Source organism: Macadamia integrifolia, chromosome 9 (genome assembly GCF_013358625.1).
Source record: "Macadamia integrifolia cultivar HAES 741 chromosome 9, SCU_Mint_v3, whole genome shotgun sequence".
NCBI lineage: Eukaryota > Viridiplantae > Streptophyta > Magnoliopsida > Proteales > Proteaceae > Macadamia > Macadamia integrifolia.
In genome coordinates, this window is record NC_056565.1 from 30,763,395 (window position 1) to 30,776,433 (window position 13,039).

General features: G+C 36.3%; 1 protein-coding gene and 1 non-coding gene across 2 annotated transcripts; both read left to right on the forward strand.

The window, feature by feature from the left end:
* The first annotated feature begins 6,833 nt into the window (after positions 1-6,833).
* Positions 6,834-10,996, forward strand: LOC122088146 (inosine triphosphate pyrophosphatase). The gene is made up of 8 exons (XM_042657308.1): positions 6,834-7,044; positions 7,153-7,217; positions 7,342-7,405; positions 7,518-7,527; positions 8,605-8,636; positions 8,723-8,835; positions 10,506-10,582; positions 10,689-10,996. Exons 1-8 carry the CDS (start codon positions 6,906-6,908, stop codon positions 10,807-10,809), a joined length of 621 nt encoding a protein of 206 aa, XP_042513242.1. The 5' UTR covers positions 6,834-6,905; the 3' UTR covers positions 10,810-10,996.
* A 1,180-nt stretch (positions 10,997-12,176) lies between these two features.
* TRNAC-GCA lies at positions 12,177-12,248 on the forward strand. Its single transcript has one exon. It is a non-coding gene; the product is annotated as a tRNA-Cys (tRNA).
* Positions 12,249-13,039: the final 791 nt, after the last annotated feature.

The window sequence follows — 13,039 nt, forward strand, 5'->3', positions numbered from 1 at the left end:
CAGCTAATTTTTTTATTTGAGGGCAATTGTGTACTTTCTGGATTAGGGTTTTTCGCTATATATTTGTAGCGAGAGTTTCTTTCTCTGTAATGCAAGCAATACTGAGAGGTGTGAGGGACGAGCGCTGTAACCCTATTCTTCATTGATAGTGAAGCAAGATCTCATCTCACCGGGGACATAGGCAATCTTGCCAAACCTCGTAAATCTATGTACATTGTTTGTTCTTGTTTTTTCCATTATCTTCTGCATCGTTTTAGGGTTGCGTTTCTACAACTGGGTAGTGCTGTGAGTAAGATTTAAGTTTTTACCATTTGAGTGACTTGAGTTGAGCTTCTAAAGCACCTTGTCATAGGAAATGCTGATGTTAAGAGATCCAAGAAGAGTCAACTGTTTGTTAATGGCTTCTTTATCGAAAAATGGATGTCACAATTAATATCACTGTTGCGATATCTATGATCTTAGTATTCAAGTTTATCAATACATTAGCATATCTATGAATTCAAGGAAGATTTCAGGATTGCCTGAAGCTTCTCAATTTAAAAAAAGGGTTGGGATTGTTACCTGGTAAAGTGGTCACTCACCAGCGCAGGACCAATCAAAAGAGGCATACATGCATCCAACTAGAGGGTGGGGTGGTTTTTTTTGCCACCCCTATCTAGGATCAAGGTAAGCTCAGGGCATGTTTGGGTTGGTCAGTCTTTTTTGACACCCCTAGGATCTCGATCAACTTATTAGCCGGTCTTTGTTCCCTAATGAAATTTCTAGGGCTATTATTTGTCTTCCTTTTAAATCAATATATCTCTTAGGCTCTATTTGGTTGCAATGGGAATTTAACGAGAAATGAAGTGAAATTTTTCATTTTTTAAAAAGAAATGTTTATAATCATTACTCCATATGATTGTATAAACTAATTAATTTTTGTAACCATATTTAGTAATGATATATTTTACATGTAATTTTCATTTTACATATTATAACAAAGGGTTTTGGATGCAAAGTAAAGTGAAATTTTATAACCAAATATGGAATGATTTGAAATTAATATTAAAGTCAAATGGATAATGATTACATGCATTTCTTTTGTAAGTATGAAAATTTCACTTTTCTTTCCTGTAATTTCCTTTACAACCAAACATAGCCTTAATGATTTTTAGATTTTCCTTAAGCAAAGATTGAGAGACTTACAATTTAGATTTCAGCAAAGTATTTTCTCCAACATAATAATATACTTCTTCCAATCATATTTAATAAAAAAAGGTTAGGGGTTAACTTTGGAAACTCAAGATACATCCTAAGTTCTAATTTTTCTTATGGAAAAATCTTAGGGCCCGTTTGATAACGATGCGTTTCAACTGTTTATGTGGTTTTCTATTTCAAGAAACGGAGAAATGGGAACAAAAGCATTTGGTAAACCCGTTTCGTTTCACCTATTTCTAGGAATAGAAATAGAAATTTATTTTGATTTATGGTTCGAGAATTGGTTTTGACGAAACAAGTTTAACACGTTTCATAATTTCCGGAAACAGACTTATGGACATTGTGGCCTCCTTCAACTCTACCTTCCTCATAAACATCTACAAACTCCCCAACCAGTCCGTTGGCGAGGGCTTCGCTTTCCTTATCGTCATAGATTTGAATATCCCGTCGGCCAACTTTTTCCTACCGTGATTGGGGCTCACGAATGCGACCCTCGATGGAAACTCATCCAACAAGATTGTTGCCATTGAACTCAATACCTTGAAGCAAGACTTCGACCTGGATGGCAACCACATGGGTTTGAACATCAACAACGTCAAATCAAATAAGACGGTGTCGCTCTCCGAATTTGGGGTCGAGATTACACCAGACAATCCGAAGAACTACTCTATTTGGGTACAATACAATGGGAAGGCAAAACTGATGGAGGTTTACATGGCCAACGAGGGTTTGCCAAAGCCTAGAAGCCTGATTCTCAGTGAGAAGATAAACCTCAAGAATTATGTGAACCAATACTTTTACATGGGGTTCTCTGCATCGACGGGTATGCTTATGCAGCTGAACTGCATGCTCCAGTGGGAGCTATCGGTGGAGGTAGGGGTGTCAATTCCTAAACCGAACCGGTAAAACTGGCCGGACCGAATCGATAACAACATGAATCGAACCGAACCGAAGCCTTATTGGTTCGGTTTGGTTTCGAGTATTGCAACCCCAAAATCAAACCGAACCGCACCAAAAACTGGATGAACCCGAAACCAAACCAAAACCGACTCAAAACCCGGACCGAAACCGAAACCAAATCGGTAAGAAACCGAAACACTCCAAAATTCATTAAAAAAATCAAAATTTGCATAAGTTTGTATACATTTGTATGGAAAGTCGAATCCAAACTAGACCAAGGATTAAAGTATCGGTATCGGTCACCGTATCGGTTGGTCAAAATTAAGATACGTATCGGAGAGTATCGTATCGTATCGAAGATACACTAAGATACGCTAAAGATACACACATAAATGGATAGGAAACATTTTTTTAAACACTTTTGCATAAAGAGTTTGTTAAAAAAAGCTATTGATAACATGTATTATGCATAAACACTAAATTGAGGGTATCGTGCTAAGAATTCAAGGTTTGTAGTTATCCCATATATGTAAAATCCTTATTCCCAACCTTGATTTCCACTTTAGTTAGAGAGAAATATGACTGACAGCAACTTTGGAACAAAAACCCTTCAAAAAATCGTGTTTTTCTGAAAAATTACCCATCTTGGCTATTATATGATCATAGCGCACTGTATCGGTACATACCGATACGTATTGATACTCACCGATACGTATCGATATATATCGATACTCACCGATATGTGCCAATATATACCGATACATACCGATACTCACTGATACGTACCAATACATACCGAAACGTACATTTTACTTCAATTTTATAATTTTCATAGTCGTATCGAGGCATATCGTATCGTATCGATGTGTATTGGTGGTGTATTGATGCATATCGGTATGTATTGTAGGATATATATCGATACGAAAGGATTTTAAAATTTCATTAGTTCATGATCTTATGACGAGAGATAAAGTAGCTAAGGCTCTATCTATTGATTTGGGCCTTTGGGTGACAGGATCATTAGGGTTGCATATTGAAATCCTCCAATCTACTTCTTCCGTTTTATTGTTGGAATCTTTTCAAATTGCTCACAATCTATCTAAGAAGCATACTTGCTTATCTATAGTTGCTATTACTTGTTATTATATCTTGGTATTTCAAAATCAATGTGTTTTCCAACCCTGGATTATGACTTAAAACTGACATGGCAAAAGATTTCCTAGTTGGCATGTTTTGGGAGATTTCTTATGTAACTTGTAACTCCTCCCTTTGTTTTGTGGTTCTACCATTTGAAAGGATAATATAATAAGTTTAATTGTTGTATGTCTAGGGCATGATCTAGATTGATCACATGTTAAACTTCAAACTCTATCATATACACTCTCAAGTATATATGTCCATTCACCTATAAGTTTGGTAATCTTGATATTTGAATGCTTTCCTTTGCCACTTCGAAAACTGTGGTTTTGATGAAATAACCAGGGACTTGGGATCTATCTCATAGAAGTAATGAGGAAAGACATGCAGAGTTTAGGCCTTGACTCTAATATGACTTCAATAAAATAGTTTGGACGGCAAGGATCCATGTACTATACCTCATTTAGGTAGAGATGTGGTTGTGTTTTTTTTTTTTTTTTTTTTTTTTTTTTTTTTTTACTCTATCCATGTAGCCAACCCTATTTAATTGGGAAAAGGTTGAGAGTTGTTTTTGTTGCAAACATATACATGCCATGATTAGTTCCCATATAGAAAACTTTCCTACACACCATGGATTAAGGTATATAATGGTATCAATATTGGATCACCCGTACTAGTATCAACAATGATCGGAAGGGGGAAAAGAACCCCCATCAAATAGTGAAATAGAACGTGAAACAATAAGCTACCAAGCAGTGGGAGGAGACCAGGGCTCTAATTGCGTGCCTGTTGAGAGTTGGTGAAGCATAGGTTGCAGCTTGGTTAAGGGAACCCACCAGTGTCGTAGCGAAAATGAGTCTTCATAGGAAAATTGTCACTAATTATGGACCCAACCCTATCTATCCATAGCCAAAATGAAGCCTGGGTAAAATTAAGTGGGTCCGAGCCAACTGATGTTGAAGAAGCAGTGGATGAGTTTTGGTTAGGAGTGAAATGCCACTCGAATTCAAAGCTAACTGGTTCTCCTCAAAAAGCGTTGAGGCATAGGAGTTGACTCGACATCTAGGGGTAAAGCACTGTTTCGATGCGGTCTGAAGAGCGGTACCAAATTGAGACAAATATGGTGTTTTTAAAATTTTCATACGATTTGGATTGATATAGTCTAATATGTATTGATATCATATCATCGTAGCCAATACCAATATCGTGAACCAAGTCCTTGTTAGACATGCTTATTTAGGAAGCCATGCCCGATAAACAGTTGAAGAAGATTTAAATTAACAATTATCCAAAAATTAGTTTCAATTTACCAAATGATCAACACATTTTTTCATATAATCATATTACCAAAAATAAAGATGTGCCAACTAGTGGATAAAAATCCCAAAAAAATCCGGTGTGTCTTGTGGTATTGTATATAAGACTAAGATATTTCAGAAAATGAACTCTTATTCGAAAAGTGCATAACGTAGGACAGGCACCTAGTAATAGTGGTTTTGTGGGATTCATTAAATCTAATGAGACCACCTATACCTAAATATTTAAAAGTCCCAAAGGTCTAGAGAAACTTTGAGTGGAATGTGTTGCAGGGGTGGGACGCAGCAAGCTTCGGTTGAAAAGCATAACGAGCCTATCAAAGAAAGAGAATGAGTTGGAGTTATCAAGTTTCATGGTGATGATATTTGGGATAGAGATAGATGCCATAGGTTGAGATTAGAGAAAGAATATGGGCGATTGAAAAACACAGACAACGATGAAATGAAGCATGTATGCATGCCCCCATACAACAAAAAGAAAACCTTCATTGCGATTCCTTACGATTGACAAATGGCATCAGAGCCAAAGGTTAGCTTTAGAGGTGGTTTTAACTATAGTTAGAGCACTTCCTAGCCACAGTCATGGCCATATACAAGACTAGGGAAATATTAAGAAATAGAAGAATTATGTTCATACTCTTGGAAGAATGGAGTAATAACATTCTTACATCGCACAACTTCTGCAGATCACTTAGCCTCAACTTAATGGCTTTTGAATGAGATCCTACAACCAATGCCTGCCAAAAGGCCAGCCCCTATAGGACTAAAAAGGCTACTCTCTTGAGTCCAAGGAGAGATAGCCCTTTCACTCGGCATTTGTTGGATCACTTAGGCTGTGTTTGCCACCTAAAGTGACACGTTTAACAACACTTTCAAATATTCTTATGGCAATGGTCGTTTGTAAAAATGTAAAAAGTATAGACATGTGAGAAGCTGCATAGTGTGGGAACTATGTGAAGATACATGGAGTGAGAGTTGTTTATGATATCTTAGGCTCTCTTTACTATAATTTCTATTTGTATTTATTAACTATTTTTTATAAACTATTTGTGACAATAAATTATGGACCACAAATAGTATTCGTTTGGTTACTATTTATAAAATAGATTATATAATGAGAAAGTAGGTCTTAGGTTTCACCTTCAGCTTTGAACTTCGAGTGAGAGAAATGATAGGATTTGAGGTTTTTTTATTAGAAAAGTATAAAACATACTGAAGTTACCTATTTACCTTTGTTTTTGAGTAGTTTAGCACATGTGCTCATTTAAAGTATCGCCAAAATCAACATTGTTGCCACAAATCACAAATAGCTTGGGAGTAATTTGTGATTTGTGATTTATTCTAATTTATTATAAATAGAAATAAGTGCTATAAATTATATCAAACACTTAAAAAATAGAAATAAGTCAAATAAATACAAACAGAAATCAAAACAAATAGAGCCTTAGTAAATAAGTAAAGCAGTGTTTGATAGCCAAGAGAAGAAAAGAAAAGGGAAAAAGAATCTAGAAAAGAGAAGAAAAAAAGAAACGAAAAAAATAAAATAAAATGAAATCGTTAGAAAATAAAAAAAAGTATGTATGTTTAACTACGATTAGAAGAAATGAAAATAAAACTTCACATTCTCAAGATGAGTTTTGAAATTCAGAAAAGAATCTTCTCTTGGTTCAGAACATGCCAAGCACAATGCAAATTTCTTAAACCAAGAAAATAGTATAATTTTTGTACTTCTTTCTTCTGTTTTTTTTCTTCTCTTCATTTGATTACAAACAAAACCTAAAGGGAAAAAAAAAAGTATATGCTGATAATTTGTAATTCTCCATATTCTTATTTAAAATGTGAACCCTCTAGGATACTCATACAATTCTCCACCCCAGCCTCACCTCTACCTCTATCTCTACCTCGAGTTAAAATCTTTTGAACTTAGGTTCACCCACACATACACTTCATATGCCAACACATGTCTCTTATATTTTCATAAATACCCTTCTCCACCCTTTAAATAACATAAATAACAGTAAATGGGATAGATGTTGGCACCCACCCCACAAATTGGCTTGGTTGGTGAGATGTCAATAGACCTTAGCAGTGTGTATTCTTTTTTTTAGAAAATGATTTTTGTGGGGTAATGCATCCCGACACATAGGGATGTGATTTTTTTTTATTATTTTAAGATGACACCTATTGAAATGGTTCCTCATGCACTCTCATTGACCCTCGCACATGCAAAAGAATTGAACTCCTCCAAAGGATTTTTTTTTTTTGTTTTATGAAAACCTACTACAAAAAACAATCGCCCCCCCGGGCCGTTTTTAGGGAAACAAAATTCTCTCTCTCTCTCTCTCGACGAGAGAGATGGCGGCGAGGACGGCAGCGGCATCAGGTGCCGTATTGACGCGTCCGATAACCTTCGTCACCGGAAACGCAAAGAAGCTGGAGGAAGTGAAATCCATTCTGGGCAACTCCATACCCTTTCAGTCCCTCAAGCTCGACCGTAATTAACTCATCTCTCTCTCTCTCTCTCTCTCTCTCTCTCTCAAACGCACAGACACGCTACAAATGCAAACACTGCTAATATACTTTCTTGTATGCTTCGATGCAGTGCCAGAATTACAGGGAGAGCCTGAAGAAATCTCCAAAGAAAAGGCTCGACTGGCTGCAAAAGAGGTGTTTCATTCTTTTCTGTTTTTTCTTCTCGAAATTCATCTTCATCAATTTATTTGTTAGCTGTTGATCGGTTTTCTAACCTGTTCTAAGTCTTATGATTTCTTCTAATTTTCTGTGGCGAAAGGTACAAGGGACTGTGCTGGTTGAAGACACTTGCCTCTGTTTTAATGCCCTCAAGGGTCTCCCAGGTAACACACTGAACCAAATCTTGTTTGTTTATGTAAATGAATATTGTCCACCGATTTTTGTTTACCCTTTTTGATTTTAGCCCCATTGAGGATATTTCAAAATCTATTGCAGGTCCTTACATGTAAGTTTCCTTCCAATCAGTCTTGTTTCGTTCCTCGACCAAGGTGATGTTTTCCTAGACTGTGCACTACTTCTTTTTAGCGAATTCTAATCCTTGCTTCATTGACTATTTTAATAAATATTGTAGAGATATAACAGAAAGTAGGAAATGCAGTAATGTGAAATTGATCAATCTCAATAAATGGTTGGACATTATGCATATATTTCAATTTGCCTCTCAAAAATGATCTGCTATAGAGTCTGGTAACAAACCCCTGATTGAATTTTGGTTTCCAATTTGAAATCCGACACAATGGGGTATTCTGGGAGAATTGTGGCATTGAGTCTTATATAATTACCAGTCAGACTAGTGAAGAATTTTCAATGTTAGACAAAGCTTAGAGCTCACCCTTTTTGCAGCAGTACACAATGAAGAAAATGGTTTCGGGTGAAGAAGATGATTGGCAGGGGCACCCCAGGGGGGAGGGGGGGGTGGTCCTTTTCACTTGTTAGTGGAAGGAGCACTTGTGTTCTTATTTCCAAATGGTGCTAATTAAAATGCACAAAGGAAATGGCGATTCCTTTTGACTTTTCCCCCCTGGAGTTCTCCTCTTGGAAGCATGATATAATGGAAGGGTGGGATTATACAAGGCTGGAGTGGTAATTGTGGTTAGATAGGATAATTTCTAGGAATATCTCTTCTTGCCAGTATGATATGAAGATTGAACATAAGCTAGATTAGTTTTAGAGGATTTTCTTCAGAAGAATGTCTGAGATCTCATCTTGGCACAGTTCTCTTCACTTCATGCTTAGTCTTCATCTGGTGGTTCATGGTGTTGAGCCCTGCCATTTCATCACTCAGGAACAGAGGTTTTCACAAAATCCTGCCTGAAGTATCTCATGAGATGTTGGGATAAGCAGATGCTATTCTGTTCTTCCTGCAAAGCTGTAAATAGTCGAGAGTTTTTCAAATTACTGCACTGAGGACATAATTTTTTGTATTATCTTCAATTTTATAATACTTGATTACATTGTAATCCTGACACATTTATGTTGTTTTATGCCTCTGATGATTGGTTGTTTATATCAAATCAACCAGCAAGTGGTTCCTACAGAAGATTGGCCATGAAGGTTGTAGTTTGACTTTCTTCTTTTTTTAGGAAATGCGTTATCCTTTTTTCCTCTTTTTTCTTATTCTTGATCATTCCACTTTGTAGGTCTGAATAATTTATTGATGGCTTATGAGGATAAATCAGCCTACGCTATGTGTATATTTTCCCTCGCTCTTGGGCCAAATGTGGAACCACTTACTTTTGTTGGAAAAACTTCGGTATGCTTTTCTATTCTATAAGCTTTCTTCTCATCCTGAGATAATAGAGGCCGCATAATAAGCAAATGCATTTAATTTAGTCCCCAATGACATGCTTCCGGGGACTGATTAGCTGTCCAATAAGCAATTTAAACTGAACGGTCTGTAGCAAGAAAGGGAATGAGTTGGATTGATTTATTTTGACGTACATTTATCAGCAATTCTCCATTCTGTTTCACTAAACCTTTTTTATATCTTCCAATACTCTATAATCTAATAAATAACTGTTGTAGAATATATTTTGGATGATGGCCTCTGTTTGTCTTTTATAAAATTGCAGCCTAAAGGACCTTGAAGCTGAATCTGGCATTTGAATTTCCTTGTTGTCCCCCCCTCGAGATGCTGAAATCTTGTTTGTAGAATAAAATTATGCACACTCCAGTGGGAGGTGGAGTGGTGCTTACAAAGCCAGTTGATTTTTGCACTACTGGGTTGGAGTGGAAAAAGAGGAGAATCAATAAACAAAAGAAACCAAAAATATTTCTTGTCTTCATTCTGGATTTAGAAAAGCAAAAAGATGCCAAATGTTGCCTTAGGTTCCATGTAAAATATTTAATGTTCACTGGGACTTAATTCTAGGCCAGGTAGTTTCTTGTGATAATTGAGGCAACAAAACCGGGTGGATATGCTTTGACTTTGCTCCATCAGAATAAGTATCATTCTATTTTGTGTTATTTTTCTTTTGAAATGATCATTTCAGAAAGTTTCTTTGTTAAAATTATTTACAAGTCATTGCCAATATTAATGAGTGTACCTAAACAACGGGATCTGTTTTTAAGATTTTTTTCCCTGGTGGGGGTGGTAAACTATTGAGCCTTCCTCACTTTGTAACTTTTAACTGTATTTACTTCATAAGGCAGTGCTTGATTATTTCATGCAAAGAAATGGCGTCCTTTTGGTTTGCAATATGATTACATGACATTTTTAAAAACCTAAAATGATTTTATTCTTTATTTAGCAACCCAATGTCACTCAAGATGGATCTGTTTTGAAGTATAACTGCTTGAATACAGATCCTATGGGCATATTAAATGAATGATTCCATTCAGGTGGCAACAATTAGACAGGTCCTAACAAATTTAATGTTAGTATTCCATGTCAAAATTATGGAAATCACCATGCCCTTGCCTGGAAGTCCTTGAACACTTGATATTCCTGTTACACATTCAGTAACATTGTGCATGATTAGCATTGGAAGTTGATTTCGTCCGGAGTTTCTGTTTTGATGATTTTCACTTTGGTCCCTATTGAGTGTCTCTATTCAGCTTGACAAAGCCAGGTTTTTCACTTTATAGCAGAAGTATAAATGTTGCCCTGCGTAATTTTCAATTCTCCCTTGTATGGCCTAGAGAATATTCTAATTACACTTATTGTCTATGACTTTATTCTGGATTCCTGGCGCTTTATCTGCATGTTAAACTTTATTAAAGTTCAAATCTGTATCAGTTAGATCCTGTTGTGTTCAAGATTCTAATTTTCTGTTACACTGGATTAGTATACCTGACAGTGATAAAATCTGGTATTGACAATACCATTAAAGGGAATTGATGGATTAGATTTAATCACATTCAGTGTAACTTCCCTGAGTTGCATAGGTTTTGCTGATCTGTAGCTTGTGGCTGATATGTTAGGGAAAAATAGTGCTTCCAAGAGGGCCCAATGATTTTGGCTGGGATCCCATCTTTCAACCCGATGGCTATGAGCAAACGTAAATCCATCCTCTTGAGTCCCATTTTATTGTTTGCTATTTTGTCTCTTTTAATTATAGTTGGTCAAACTATCTATGTGATGTTACATCAACTGTTGCATGGCAGCTATGCAGAAATGCCCAAGGAAGAAAAGAACAAGATTTCTCACCGCTCAAAGGCGCTTGCCCTGGTGAAATCTCACTTTGCAGACGCAGGATATGTCTTCCAGATAAATCTATCCATCTGAAGAGAACAGAGACATATACCTATCAACAAAAACAATTTGAAAACCCGGAGAGCATCATTTCGGTGATTTGAATACATCATCAATTTTTTTTGAAAAAAAGTTAGTTTGTCTCCTAAATAATGATGGAGAGTTCATATTCATACTCAATGTCTTTGCTTTTACATAATGGAGTTTTTTGATACTAATACACCTACATGGCCTCGGTTTTTGTTTTTGTTTTGTTTTTTTTTTTTTTTAATGAAATGAAATAACCTTATATTTTTTATGAAGAAAGATAACTAGAGACATTGTGTGTGGATACATTTATTTCCTACTTGGCCACAGGTTTGGGTATGAAAACTTTCCTGTTGAAGACAAAGTTTTACTTTTTACCTCAACCTTTGCCACAAGCAATTCCCCAATCAACCCTCAAAACCCCCAACACACCCCCGCACCCCCCACCACCCCCCCCACCCCACCCCACCCCTTCCCAAAAAAAAAAATCTTGTAAGATTTATTCATCTTCATAAACCTGAGGGAACTCATTAGTTGATTGTTGACATTTCATGGGGTTGTTAGGTTTTGATGTATGGGACCACTTGCCTTATTGTTGTTGAGATGTTGGATTTGGAATTAGGCAACATGCCTAACTAAGATTTTCTCACCACTGTATGCTCTTCTATTTTCGACGTCCCATAGGAGTTGTATCATGGAACAGTTTTATGTATTGACAAGACACTAACTTTGTCAATTGAAAATTAACCATCTTCCTCTTATATCCTAGTTTTTGTTCGAGGCCTTCAGTGGTAAGATCGAGTTTTCCTTCACCCACGGTCGTGGAAGGTCCCTTAACCGAGGGGTTTGGATGACGTGCAGAGGATATCAAGGAATAGTTGGGGTTATTATTCACTTCATGCAATAGTGGTGGGAGTAATAATAATCCTAGGAATTAGTGTATCCTTTTCTTATTGTGTTCACTTTGAGTGGAATGCTTTAAGCTCTTTTTGTTTGAGGAAAATAGTGGGTTGGAATAAGTGGGTAAGGATGTGAATTTGAAATTGAAATTGTTTATCAAAATCAAACCAAGTCATTTACACTGAAATCGTAAAATTGTATAGTAAATGGTTCGGTTTTGGTTTCAAGTTTAAGACCAAATAGTTAAAGGGTTGGGTCGGTTTTAACCATTTAAACCGTTGGTTTTAAACTGAATTGACACCGTGAAAATCTAACCGTTTTAACAGTCAAAACCAATCCAATTAACCTGTATAACGATAAAATATTTGGTTATTTTAACGAAACATAATGGTTTAATTTAGGGAAGAATTAAGGACCATAGAGGTTGTCCAACAGTCTATTCAATAATTTACTTTTATTATGTAGTTACCAATGGGTCCATAGCTCAGTGGTAGCGCATTTGACTGCAGATCAAGAGGTCACCGGTTTGAACCCGATTGGGCCCTTAAAGTATTTCAATTGTTTTAGGTTCAACTCTCATATGCACTCCAAGTTCGATTCCCCATCTGTGCATCTACAATTTAAGTGAAGACTATGACGGTGAGTTGCTCCACTAGTCTCCCTGAGGATTAGTTTTTTATCAATAAAAGCAAATTTTAGTAAGCATGCGAATAAACTAGCAAGTCGATTGATAACCGTTTAGAAATCGTATGAAATAAATAGCGATCAAAACCGTGAAACCGCAACTGTTTAGTGGAAACTAGGCAAACACCATCAATGAATTAAAGAAATTTATCTACCTCGGTGGCAAGCCATTTATCCTACCTCACCCTTCTTTTCTTTAAAGTCCCATCATTTTGAATATGATTCGGGGAGAAAAAGAGAGGAGAATAACTTTATTAAATGTTTATATGAAGAATTGGGTGGAGATTACTCACTAATGACTCAACTCTCCAGGCACAGGTGCCAAAAGTTAAATATTTTCACTCTAAATCTCTCTTTGACCTCTCAATTCTGACTAAAAGGTGATCTCTCACTTGGAACAATATTGATATCAACTTTCCTCTTTTAAAAAATTTTGTTTATAGAAGAATTGGGAATTGTCAACAGACATTGTTTTGGAAGGATCCTGGATCCCTTCATTTCCCAATTTTGTAACCCATGAGTTTCTGCCTAGACGGGACTTACTTCTAAGGGTAAGTGATTTTTTTATTGGTAATTTGTGGAATATTAATCTTTTACCTTTTTGTCTCCCTCTTCCAATTGTTAGCAAAATAATTACTTTGTCTCCCTCACC